At 33.8% G+C, this 14,355-nt stretch overlaps 1 protein-coding gene across 2 annotated transcripts; it reads right to left on the reverse strand.

Moving 5' to 3' along the window:
• Nucleotides 1-201: 201 nt before the first annotated feature.
• On the reverse strand, nucleotides 202-4,461 carry LOC18446948 (alpha/beta-Hydrolases superfamily protein). Of its 2 annotated transcripts, none has more exons than XM_011629728.3 (2): nucleotides 4,031-4,461; nucleotides 202-1,601 (listed from the first exon to the last, which is right to left on the reverse strand). In XM_011629728.3, the coding sequence occupies exons 1-2, from the start codon at nucleotides 4,405-4,407 to the stop codon at nucleotides 701-703; spliced, it is 1,278 nt and encodes a 425-aa protein (XP_011628030.1). In that variant the 5' UTR covers nucleotides 4,408-4,461; the 3' UTR covers nucleotides 202-700. The 2 variants fall into 2 exon arrangements, with proteins under 2 accessions (XP_011628030.1, XP_006857114.2); XM_006857052.4 differs by having other exon boundaries at nucleotides 202-1,604.
• Between the last annotated feature and the right edge of the window lie 9,894 nt (nucleotides 4,462-14,355).

Consider the following 14,355-nt stretch of genomic DNA (forward strand, 5'->3'; position numbering starts at 1 on the left):
TCAAGATGCATATTTGATGAAGTCTTTAGATTACAAGACCCCATATCCAGATTCTAGATGCTTTTGAAATAGCACCACATAGTGGCATTGTTGACTACTTGTCATATTACTTTGGTGCGTGAGAGGACTCAGTTGTTGGACTGCCTCCCGGACATCAGTACCGTCCATAAACAGTAGATGCGTGCACACTGCAATCTGCACTTATCCTTACCAATTTGAAGCACCTCACCTATTAGAATAAGTTCATGAGTTTGTTTCATCGTGGGAAGTAACACTTCCCATTACAGTGAGAAGGTTTGTACTTAATTTCTAAGTAATACAGAATAGATAGTTGCAAAGAAAGGGCAAGAAGAAAAGAAAACTCAAACCCAAAGGTCAAATTCACACAACCCATTAGGCACCTTTGGGAGGGAGGGAGTGTAACAACTTGCACGCTTCCCCAGCCCTTCTCATCAGTTGCAGGGTTTGGTGGCCAGAAATTGACTTGGCTTCGCCAAGAGGCCTCATCTCTAGAAGCCCAGGTCGCGAGGCATCCCCTCGCAGTAAGGAATCTCCCCCTTGCCTTGCACTTGTGACATGGTATGTTTCCTCCATGTGAGTCCCATGCGTCAGTTTGTGGATCACGGTCTCACACACTAATCCCTACAGGTGCTCTGTCGTAGGCTGGCCGCCCTACCTAAACCAATCATCACATCGGTCCCTAGGCCCTCCCAAATCGTATGACTGAACTTAAAGAGAGAGAATTGATTCTAGAAATCTCACTTACAATTTTTCTCAGGGACTCGTCAACCTTTAGAATAGATGTATGAGAAACACCAGGAAACTTCACCACCTTAACCACTTGTTCCTCGACACTAGACCACTCTTCAAAAGCGGCTAACAAACTCACCATGTTCACAGTCCCATCTCCATCTCCATTAACAACAGCAGGCTGCGTATCAAACTCACTTCTCTCATAAAACAAAGTCTCTGGTGTCTCAATCCCACTGCCTATCAAGCAAGTTACGGGCACTCCAGGTGCAGGAAGCTCTCCAGTGATGGGCAATACCCTCTTAATATAAGGCTCAACGCCTTGCGAGAACCCAATATCTTCGAGAAATTGAGGCATATTTTTAGCTGAATATGTCTTGTTTGGGGTTATTACAAGAGATCTGTGACCAAAAATTCGAGGTGAAGGTAGAAGCCACATATTGCTTTCTGAGCTCCTCTGTTCCCCTCTTACTAGCAATGGATCTACCAAGGGAACACCCAAAGTGTAACCTGAGGCAAAAGTGATTAATTCTTGAACAGTGCCACCCCATGGAGCTGAGAGGGCAATAAAATGTTTAACATACTTCTGGCGCCATGACATTGGATTTTGGCAAAGGAGTCGGAGGACCCATAGGCCACCAAGACTATGTGAGATCAGAATCGTAGGGACCTCACCATTAGAAAAGTATGCATTCTCGATGAGAGTTTTCAGGTCTTTGAGGAACTTGGAGCCCACAGAGGAATTTAGGCCGTAGCGGAAGTCGTAGGGCGCCCCGAAAAGGTTCTCCTCGTCAATGTAGCCAATGTCTTCTATAGAGCTTATGAGAGGCTCCATGTATGCAGTGATGTGCCTGCTATTGTTATGTTATATTCATGAAAGCATCATAAACTTTGCCCTGGGGATCCTATACTATACGACTATTTTCATTTGGTGTATAAAGGTCATCGTCAGCCCTAACCATTAGAGCGAAATCTGATGGCTTGGGTGTTCACCAGTCTGAAGAAATTTCTTTTAAGACTTTGATCCTGCTTAATATCATAATTTCAATTGTCTGATTTCGCATCTAACGACTAAAACTGACTTTGCCCTCGTTGTACCATAGGTAAATAATCTTATTATATACTTTCTAATAATTTTCACCCATCTCATCATCTAAACTTCGATGAGTTGTTTGAAAGCTAATGTATCTCTTCATTTCTTTCTCATTAAATAATGTGCAAGGATGATGGAAGAGGCAATTTTACTAAACTCGGTGATTGGTTGGTAATCCTTGTAATTTTAGTTTTGTATAAACCTAGGTTTAAAATTCGACATGAATACATTGGAAAGAACTTAGATGTGACTTTAATAGGTAAAAAGATGAGAAAAAGTAGACTTAAATAGACAAGTTATGTGAGGCATAGATCCAATACAATATCGATTAGGAGGTAAGATATATTCAAGTGAAAAGCTTTAGAAGGGCAAAGAGAAGGTCTAAAAATAAATAGATGGAAGTAGTGAAAAAATATATAGAAACTTATGGTCTTATTGTTTGGGTTGATTGCATGAATCTTGTTATGTCATTCTGCACTATTAAGATTTGTCAATAAGACGGAACAAGATTTGTGTGATCGACCCAAACAGCTATAATAAGGCTCCGGTGATGATGATCAAACTAGGTTTTGAATCATTTTGTCATGGAATTAGGATTTGAGTTGGTTTCATAATTCTCTCGGTGTCTAGTTTTAGGAAAAGTGGTCTATGCAACCACTTGACTCTATATGCTGATCTACTGTTACAAAAGAGGCAATGTAAATGCTAGCACTGCAATATTAGAAACAGCTTTTCACAGGCCCTATTCCGTTCGACGAGAAACTTGACCGCTGGGATGACATCAAACGGCTCAAAAGGGTACAGAAACTTGTTTCAAAACATGGTACGCTCATGATATGCATTTCCATTATAAAAAATAGGGAAAAATATCAAAATGCATGCGAGGTATAACATGTTATCTGTATATTTTGATATAATTAAAAAATGCCCATCAAAATACACATAATTTTGAGTTTGAATAGTAGAAAAGAGTATATACTATAGGAAAGTATTTAAAGAGGCCATTTATTTTTGGCATAAGAGGTCACAACAACTATCGAATTTTAAATCCGATGGTTGTTAATGTGTTATTAATTGGGCTCGTAATTCAAAAAAGATTTTGAACCTTGCGACACACCTAAAGCTATCCAATTCGACATCTTATGGCTCGAGGCAATGGGGCTGACCATTGGTCTAGTTTTTAAAATATTGATATTACTGTTTGACTACATAAAGTATCATGTGGCGCATGGCACACTCTAAAATATATTAAAAGAACAAGCTTTTCGTGCTTCCCCTACAACATAAAACTTATATACTTCCCCTTATCCAACTGTCCATTATGAATGGAAGGCTAAGATTGGCCCAATCACAATGTCCAGACTCTATATTATTTTATTTTTAATTTTTTTTCTATAAACTATTTTGACACCAAATTTCGTACGTCTAATCCTCTATTAAACTCGCACTAACAAAAAATATATAAAAAATATTTATAATAAAATAAAATGATCAAAATACCTTTGAAAATTTCAACAGCTAATTTGGTCATTATATTTTATCGAAAAATTATTTTTATTATTTTTACTAGGTACGCCCAAATAAGAAGATAAGATGGCCCGTACGAAATTTCATATTCATACATTTTGTATAAAAAAAACTAAAACTAAAATACTTTGAAACATCATATCTAAAATCAAATGGTGAGTGGCTCCCTTGATCAATTTTGGACGGCCCGATGGTAGGGGAAACATAAATCTTCTATGCTGTAGGAGAAGTATAGAAACCTTTTCCCATTGATATTGCCTTAAATGTTTCTCAATCTAAAGTAAATTTAGAATACATGAAAGAGTAATGATACGAGCGTACCCTTACACATCTACGTGAGTGAGTAGAACTTCAAAAGATCGTCATTAAATTTTTTTTAGAGATGTGTGTCAAAATTTAGTGAGTAGAACTTCAAAAAAATCATCATTAAACTCTTTTTTAGAGATATGTGTCAAAATTTAATAGTGACCGTCTAGAATCCTACTAACGTGGGTAGCGGAGGATCCCATAGCGTCATTGCTCTACATGAAAATACTTCCGGTTTTTACGATGAATGATGTGAGAGTTTTCTTAGGCCAATTAGCATTTGTGTAAAAAACACCCCCCGCTTAATAATGAGAAACAATAAATGACGGTTATGTCTGGCATCTAAAATCTTACTTGAGATTGGGGTCGAGGTAGCGAAGGCTGAGAACTGATCCAAAATGAGGGACTCTGGTTTCCACTCCAGGGGCATTGTGGTAATCTTTGGCCTTCGGATCATAGTAAAGGGTCATCCTCTCTGCAAAACACTTGGTAAAAGAAGGAATGATAACTGAAATATCGAACCAGAGCCTGAACCATTCGTTCTTCTCTCTACCCCATGGCCTGCAAAGAAGGCTTGAGGGCTTGTATTTCTCTGACAACTTTCCTTCCAATTGATTTCCCCCACTACCTGGAACCAGAACAATGGGGTGCAATCTCTCTCTAACCCCATAGCAGCCATGAACTGCAAAAGCCATCATCAAAATTCCAGTTATCAACCTCACTCCTTGCATTATTTGAACTCTCTTTCTCTCTCTACAGCCTCTCTCTCTCTAACCCACCAGCTTGTATTCTCTCTCTCTCAAACTGAGGAGAACAATTGGATAGGAGATGGACGCAAAAGTGATGGCGTGGGTTACTTTTCATCCATTCCCCACTTCGAGAAGGAATGGCTGTGGTTGTAGAGAGGCTACTGAGTATGGTTCGACAATATAATTCAGGAAAGATCTACTGTGGTCCAAGTGAGCATAGAGAAAGAATAGTCATAAATGTCACTGCGTCTGATCAGTGGTAGAGCGGTCAACAATTTTTATTTTTATTTTTTTTGTATTTGTGGGATTCAGGGCCCGACCTTTGTAGTGGAGTACAAAGGTTCGGTGGTATAACTACAGAGCCTCATCCCATCTCATAGTCGACAAAGATAAGAGTTGATTGTGTTTCTTCTCTATCACCGTCCATAATGGGACTCCTATCCTTATTCCTTCTGCTGTCAAAAAGTTTAAAACTATGTGATTAGTGGATGGACCATACTCGCATTGGAAGGTGGATATAAAAATGGAAAAATATACAAAGAAATAATTACAATTGTATAAGGAGGGGACAATCACACTCTACGTCCATTTGATTTCAATAGAGGTTATAAGAGTGATATTAACTAGACTCAAAGTTAAAAAAAAACAGAAGAGAGAACTTCATGACACACTTCAAGCCATCTAATTTGACATATATATTTATTTATATAAAACAAGGATATACATTCATATTGATTAATGGACACTGAGTCTTACCAGAGAAATTTTAGACTCTTCACATGGTATGATAGCTAGATTCATCTTCATTGTATTCATTCATGTAAAATCGAGTCCATTATTCTGTTGCTCGATCTTATTCTTTTCTGTATGATCGAGCTTGTTGTTCTATTACTCGATCATGTTTGTCTGTTTGTGAGCATCAAATCTATGTCGGATTTGTATGAGTTTTGTTGGCTCTTCTAAGTACAATTCTATTTTCTTGATTGACTAAACTGTTATTGTTTTTGAAAAATATATGGAGGGTTTTTTTATTTTATTTTTTATTTTTTTATGTTGCTCGATCTTGTCTATTCTTATATGCGAGCGGCCCATTATGTTCTTTTAGCCGTCACAACTTTCTTATGTTTGTGGAGAACATCTTCCAATTTTATGCTATGATTTACCTAGCATCTTTGGCACTTGCAAAGAGCACTCGAGAAGACTAGGTCCGAGTTCCCTTTCGCCGTTATGTTTTTTGGGCGATCAAATCATTGTCGTTGCTGTCCACTGTTGTTTGGTATTAGCTCTTGGATTTTTTATTGTTTCCGATTGTTGTCTCTCTCTCTATGCATCCGCAGGTATCGTCATCCTAGGCCTTCAATTTCCATCTTTCTAATACCTTGGGGCACCCATTTTATTAACTAAGGTTCGGTTTGTATAGAGCCGAGGCTTTAAACAATCAAACTAAAGCCTACTTTTAAATAGTTCTGACAAATATAGTTTCAATACTGTAAATCTTTGTGATAGCCTTAAAATATATTTTTCATTTTTAATTATAAAATTTAAAACTTAAAAAATAGTGTAGATTGATCATATCTATAAAAACTTGAAAATCTTGAAATTTGACGGTAAAAAAATATTTTACAAGATGCACTATTTCTAAAACTTGAAATCCATTTTTTCCTCATGTTCATGCATCTTGATGTCTAGATGATCAATTAAAAGATATTATGGCATCAAAAGAACTTCTTCTTTAAAAATTTTAGGTGGACTCTAATTTGATTGTTAGAGCCTCGGCTCTATATAAACTTTTTCCTTCTATTAAGGCCCATCCGTTGAGGAAATAGTGCCTTTGGTATGTCTCTTGAAACTAAGCATTAAAAAAATAAAATAAAAAATGAGGCGATTATTACTATTATTATTTTTTAGGGGGTTGGGGGTTGTCTCATCAGATCGCTCGCTGGGAGAGTTTGGAAAGATTACTATGTGAAAGTAGATGCGGTGGTTTACTTAACGGATGCAGCGGACATCGAGAGGTTTGCAGAGTTGAAGAAGGAGCTTGATATTAGGATATATATGGAATCTATATCGTTTCTACTTGTCCATCTCAATATCTAACTTCTCGTTTCTATTATTTATGATTCAAACTCCAACCGCTTTATTTCATAGCATCTTGAATTTGAAGAAGAATGTGAAAAGAAAGAACATATTGTCAATCAGGTTAATATGAAAGGTGTATATTGCAAGCAATATATATGGGAAGAATATACACAATCTTATATTTTATGGTAAGTCAGGGTATAATATAAGTGTCTGTGATTTACTATTTGGATCGCCTGCATCGATGATTTGGATTGGTTAAAAGCAAAAATAATAACAAAAACTAAAGTCTGGAAATTGGTTGGGGGAGACCTTGATCACGCAACCTTGAAATCTAATCCTAATTAGTGACTCTTGACCCATATTATTGGGTTTTGAAACCCACAAATCACACATGGAAAATGGTTTAATAGGGTTGTAGCCCTATCAAAATAAGTAAAGCCTCACCTCATAATTTATCGAAAATTGTATTTCAAGCCTTGGAAAAAATATATTGCTGTGAAAAAAAAATAAGATTTCAAGCTCTAAAAATAATGTATATTGTAACAAATTACGTCCTAAAAATAAGTGTTCCAAAATCAGCAAGATCTTTACACATTTTTGAGTTTCAAATTTTATTGACAGTGTTCGAAATTGATTTTAGAACAATCAAGGAGATTTTCATTGTCGAAATTATTTTCTGGATGAGCATTTAAGGTGAGGTTTTTTTTTTTTTTCATAAAGCTTGGGCCTTATAGAAACCTCATCCATTCCACATACTATCAAAAGCCGAATAAGTGGGTGTTAATGGTCAAATTGTAATAAATGAGAATCTGAGAGGATGAAAACGAGACGGGGGAATTGGTTTCCAGTCTAACTCCTCTACAAAGGAATGAAGCATGACCATTTTGCGAGACAACGACGAGGAAGGAAATGTTTCTATGTGACCTCAACAACGTATAGGGTCTAACTCCTCTACAAAGGAATGAAGCATGACCATTTTGCGAGACAACGACGAGGAAGGAAATGTTTCTATGTGACCTCAACAACGTATAGGTTACATGTGATCCCATTTCTTAGCCATTTGATCTGAATCAAACAGCTAAGATTATTCATACCACAATTTTTGTAAATTATATTTTTGATGAAATTTTGGGAGTCCTATTATAAAATTAGGGTGAACATGAAAAAGTTAAAAACAAATATTTTCTGTAAAAATAAATAACCAAAATGCTCATGCAATTTTCAAAGGTATTCTAGTAAATTTTCATCATTGAAAACATTTTATTATTATTATTTTTAACATGTGCATCCTTATTAGATCTATGCATGCTCCAAATTTTGCTTCAAAAATATTTGTAGAAAAAAATAATCTATGAACCATATAATCAAGATCTAACGGTTAAGAGCTAGCTTTTGACATTGTGACTCAAGCGATCTTAGCCATCTACTTAGATCTTACGTCAGAGACCAAAGTTCATATATATATATATATATATGAGCAATAATCGTATGAGACCCTCCCAGACCCATGTGTATAGAACCCCAAAGGATCACTATTAAATTTGGCACAAAACTCTAGAAAAGCTATCACATGGGTGTGGGACTTGATTTTTCTAGAGATCTGTGGCAAATTTAATAGTGATCCGTTGGGGTCCTACACACATGGGTGTGGGAGGGTGAGGGTCTCATAGGATTATATATATATATATATCGAGAAAGATACTACAAAATGCCTATAGGTGAAATTGAACAGTGATTTCGTTTACTTTCTTCACCATCCAAACTTCATTGCACGGTCATAGTTGTTGGGTAGTGTTTCATTTTTCATTTTTGTACTAACCGGAATGATATGAAATTTGGAGCATATGTACATCCTAGTGAGGCGCACCTAATAAAAATGTTAAAAAAAATAATTCGTAAAATATAAATTGACCAAAATACCCCTATAAATTTGTGGGGTATTTTGATCAATTTATATTTTACGAATTATTTTTTCATATTTTTATTAGGTGCGCCTCACTAAGATATATACAAGTTCCAAATTTAAAGTAATTTAGATTTGTAAAAATAAAAATAAAAATTGAAACACTACCAAACAACTGTTACCATGCGATAAAGTTTGGATGATGATGAAGGTAGGCGAAATCACTATTCATTTTTCCTTACAGGCGTTGGGAAGAGTTATATATATATATATATATATATATATATATATATTTGAAGAAATGATAGAGGATTCGGAGACGAACACAATTGTCCAAATCTCGCTTCAATTGGATCATAGATGAGAGAGATCGAAGTGGACCTTTTCCACTGGAAATTCTATCAATAGAATAAGATAAAATTCCTCGTATGTAAAGCTCTTAACTACCAATGGATCTGGATTAGGGACTATAAAGCTCTTAACTGCTAATGGATATGGATTAGGGACTATAAAGCTCTTAACTACCAATGGATATAGATTAAGGGCTAAACCATCTCCGAATATTTATGAAACTCTTGGGTGAGGGATATAATGCCTCAAATATGAAATTTTAAAAGTCTCGGCTCAATTTTTAACATAAAGTTTGGGGCGTCGGTTAAGACATGTTTTAACCGCCATTGTATGCGGATGTTGGGGTTAAACCAACTCCAAATAATGCCCAATTTGTATAATTATTGAACTTAAAATGCATATGAAGCGTCATGAAATATATTTGTAAGGATCTACCTCATGGTGATATTTGTAAGGATATACATCATCGTGATATTAGTATATTTAATAACTATTGTTATTCCAATGATTATTATTATTGTTATTATCATTATCATTATTATTCTAAATATTTATCACGAAATATAATCAACATTATTATATATTATAATATGACATCTACAATCGTTACATACAATATCATTATATTTTTATTCCAATATTATGTTTTTATCACAATATGTGAGTAGCGTGTTATCTAACTAATAAAATAGTATACACTATTAATATTTATTAATATTATATTAGAACTAAGAAAATAAACTCAAATTTTTATAGAATTACTGTAATTATGATATAATTATAATATTTATGTGCATTATTATTTATAATATTTATTATTAAAATAACGATCATTTAAATATATTATATTATATTATATTATTATATTTCTATTCAAATAAAATATTATATGAATACTAATAAAAAATATTATATTATTGCATAATTATTACAATTATGATATTATTGATGACAATATTTATATATTATAATTATTTATAATATTCATTATGAAAACATCATCAACATTATTTTGGTATTATTTAACTATACTGATATTATTTTAATACGATACCACTATAATATTATATTAATACTAAAAAAATACAATTATATTATTATAATTTTATATAACTATATAATTTATATGTATCGTTGCTACGATAATATTATAATCACAATATATAAAATCATTATCTTTTTATTAAAATATTGTGTTATTATAATAATATATTAATATTATATTAGACGAATATTATAATAATATATTTTATTATAATAATTGGATAAATTTACCTATGGACATAGTTACAAAATAAGATCATATTTGTACCAAATTATAAGCGGCACCCCCTTCGTGGGGGTTTTACCGGACATGTTTTTTTTTTTTTTAAGTTACCCTCTGTTGCAAACCAAAACAATTTTTCGATGTTTGAAATACCCGACAACTATCTCTTATCATCTTTGTCCACTTTCTCTTCAAAATATCGTGACTCTGCATTTATATATCTTGACTAAGATTTCCAATGATATGGATAACTAACCCAAGAACAAGGCACATTCCATAGTAAGGGGATAAAAAGCTTCATTATTTGCCTCTTCTCTCCCCTAAACTGAGTCCAGAACAAGCAGTTACGGTGATATTCATGCTTTCAGAACAATGTTCACAAAATCGAACCGGAACGGTTAACCGGTCATGAGGCTGGGAGCAGTTCAAACCAGAACCGGAGTAACCGGAGCGGTTAACAGGACTAACCGGTCAAGTAGATTTTTTTTAAAAAAAATGGGTCAAAATCCCCAAAAAAAATTAAAAACAAATAGAAAAACTTAGATTAAGTATATACATTTATCATATAAAAAATTTTGATACAACTTTTTATATAATTTAATATTTGAATATTATGAAAATATGTAAGACAATTTATAATTTCACATAAATTCAATGGGTGAAGTTGCAAAGTCCAACTAACAATAGATGATGCAACAATATATGCTTCTATATTGTTTTAATATTGATGTTGAAAAATGTTGTTTTAATGTTGAAAAACCCTTTAATACGGTTTAGAATTAGGTTTGAGAGTGTACTTTTTTGTAGCATGATGTTTCCGGCTTTTCGAAGGGTTGTGAGTCAAGGTAGTAAGAGAGAGCACCTCATTTACTTAGTAACTTGGTTATCAAATGGAGGGTGTGGCTAATGTGTTAAGTGCTGCATCAAATGGCCAAATCGCATATTTAAAAAAAAAGTGGCCAAGTAGATTTTGAAATGACCAAATCGATTTTGAAATGGCTAAACCTCATTTACTTAGTAACCTTTTGAGTTAGTAACATAAAAAAAAAAAATTTATATAAGATGGCAAGTTTAAAATGTAGAATTAAGATGCGTATTTTTAATAAAAAAGCAGGCTAAGTTTTTATCCATTTCAGCATGTGGAAACATGAGAGATGAGTAAAACACTTTTTAGTTTCTACCTCTTTTCTTCATAGAGGCTAATAAACAGATTTAAGGAGTATGACGTTGCAACAAATGTTAGATAGTTTGTAACAAATAAAAAAACAAATTAGAAGAAAATGTCACAACTAAACAAGAAGTTGAAAATACAAACATAAGTAACATACACCAAAAATAACCTTAAAACGAAATAATTTTTTTTTTCATAGTTATCACAAAATAATATTTTTATAAAAAAATTTATAAAACATTAAAAACAATCCAACAAGCACACCAAAAATGTATAACATTAAAAAGAAACAAATTTTTTCCTCATATTCATCACAAATAAACATATTTTTGTAAAAAAATATATAACATTAAAAACAATCCAACAAGCTCACCAAAAAGATATAAATTTAGAAAAAATAATATATTATTTTTTTCTCATATTCATCACAAATTTCATATTTTTATAAAAACAAAACGTAATTTTATTTTTAAAAAAATTGTTTTAAGAACCCTAAAATCGAGGCAAAGAATACATAAACTTTAGAGTCGAAATCAACCCCAGATCTTTCATTTTTTGAACAAATTGATATGGGGATATGATAGATACTTCAATTAAGTTTCAAATGCTCCAAATTTCATGAAAACTTATTCATGATTGAGATCTTTATTAAAAAAATTGCAATTTTTTTACTTCACGAAAATTTCAGGAAAAAACGCAGTAAAAAAAAATCGATATAAAAAAATTTAATCACTAGTAAATCAAATTAACTAGTTTATTTGATAAATTAAGACTTTATGTTCTAAATTTAGTGATTAATTTGATAAAAATTGATCAATTAGAAATCAATTTATTTGGATAATAACAGTTCTTCGAGCAGCAGTACTTCGGACCAAAAAAAACCTTAAATCTTCATCGTTTAGGAAAAATTGAAATATGTAAACATTGAATCCTTCAACGATCAATCAAAGCCCTCCAGTTTTATTAAAATATATGAGGTATTAAAGCTGTATTTGATAGAATGGCAGAAATTTTTAATTTTAAAAAATCCCTATTTCAATCCGTCAAGAACTGCTTGTTTTTCGACTTTTGATTCAATAATAGATAATCTATATAAAATTTACGGTGTATAACATTAATATTTGACTGAAAAAACAAAAAAAAAAAAACTACAAAAATGGAAGAAAAAAAAGCTGCAAAAAATAACGGGCATGCGTCAAATAACGGCCATTCTTTGATGCGTTATAACGGCGTTATAATGCACCAAAACAACACTAAACCGGACCGGTTAGGAAACCGGCTGGTTTTGAAGAAAAACCGCCGGTTCGACATTGAACCAACCGGTTTTGATTCCGATTGTTTTTGGAGAGTTCCCTCTTATTATGTGTACCCCAAAACCGACCCTAACCAGAATCGCCACTCCACTGGTAGCGATCTAACCGGCCGATTTTGCGAACATTTATCCAAACCTATATTTAAGGATATCTGTTTTTTCCGGTCTTTTTCTCATAAAAAAGTCATTCGGGAATTTAGAGAGAGAGAAAGCAGTAGAGAGTTCTCTGCACCAAGATGAGTTCTCCTTGTAGCTTTGTTTCTTTTTCATCTTAATTATGTTTTTCTTAATCTAGTTCATCACCTTATAATCATTATTGTGGGTTTCAATGTATTAATTTTTCATCAGAATATTTTTCAGGCCCATTTGCCATTTTTGTTTCTTGGGAGGTTCTCTCTGTTATGCCATATCTTGAATGTATGGAATTGAGCTTTCTTTCTTCTCATTTCTTCACAAAATTTCAACATTAGTAAGCAAATGGGTTTTCATTTTCTCTTGGATGGTTTTCGTCAAACAATTAAACTCTGCCTTTTCTACAGTTTTTTGTGCAATTGTTTAATCAGAAAAATATATTTTTATCTTCTTCTTCCTAATTTACTGCTTTTTTGTAAAATTGTTTAACCAGATTATCTTCTTCTTCCTAATTTAATTTTGGGGTTGAGAGAGAGAGTGTAAGAACTTGACTCTCGCTCTAAGTACACACCCTCTCCCTCACCCGTTATCTTTAAGTGGGTCTCTCTCTCACTTGGTTATGTTGATTCTATGGGTTTTCTTTTGCAAGGAATGTTTATTTTATCTAACAGGTATTGTTTTCCTCTAAAGAATCAAGAGATGATGGGTATTCTATCTGACGACGTGCCTGATGTGCTAGTAGAAAAAATCCTTATAAAGTTGCCTACACCTTCAATCCTTAGTTTCAAGAGGATTTGTAAATCTTGGTACAACCTCCTCTCCTCTCCTTGTTTCTTACACCTCCACCCCCTCACTCCTCATTCTCCCTCCCAACCTTTTACGCTCTTTCACCCATCCTCCCACAAAAAGTCCCCTATTTTCACCATCTCTCTCAAACACCATGAAAACATCATGCAACTCTGTGAAGTACCCCATAGCTCTTCATGGATGCCAAGAAGTACCAAATGTAGCAATGGCATACTTTGCATATTAACAAATAGGGGTGCCTTCTACATTGTCAACCTTGCAACCGGCCAATCCACCCGCTCTCTGCGTATTCATGGGCTGCGTGTAGTGTACTTTGGATTTTATTTCAGCCCCCGAACTTACAAATTCAAAGTGTTGGCAGTACTCTCAACGAGAATTATTGGAGATTATGTGGTCTTAAACTCATCAATTGGAAAATGGGAATTCTTCGATAACATAGAGCCAATCAAAGCTCTAATCTTCAGCACTCTATAACTCAAAACTATCTGACATACATGTTACAACTACAAGAACTTCAACATCCCGTATGATATGAACTTGATTGGTTTTGACATGGTGAAAGAGGAGGTAGAGCACATACTAGCAACACCAAAGTTCCAAAGAAAGGGGGATGCTCATGTCGCTGTGTTGGAATTGGATGGTTGTGCTTCTATCGCAGTTGTCAGCAGTAGTTTGGAACTAAGGTTGTGGGCTCTAAGAAAAGAGAAGAAATGGGAGATGGTGGTGGATGCAGATTTGGGGGAATTGGGACTCAAAAATGAAAGTGAGAATTGTTATCCATATCCAAAGGTTGTGGTGGGGAAAGATATATTGCTGGGTTATGGTGATAAGATGTTAAGTTATGGGATTGAGAGTGGGAGGTTGAATGGCTTGTTACCAAGTGAGGAGGGATATCTAAGGGTGAT

This window comes from Amborella trichopoda, chromosome 12 (assembly GCF_054954075.1).
Source record: "Amborella trichopoda isolate Santa Cruz 75 chromosome 12, AtrichopodaSantaCruz75HAP2 v2.0, whole genome shotgun sequence".
NCBI lineage: Eukaryota > Viridiplantae > Streptophyta > Magnoliopsida > Amborellales > Amborellaceae > Amborella > Amborella trichopoda.

Excerpts from the sequence above, each read along its gene's own strand:
- LOC18446948 (XM_006857052.4), bottom strand. The coding sequence starts at position 4,407 with ATGCAAGGAGTGAGGTTGATAACTGGAATTTTGATGATGGCTTTTGCA. Across the intron at positions 1,605-4,030 it reads TACCTCGACCCCAATCTCAA|CAGGCACATCACTGCATACA; the intron begins GTAAGATTTTAG and ends ACATAACAATAG.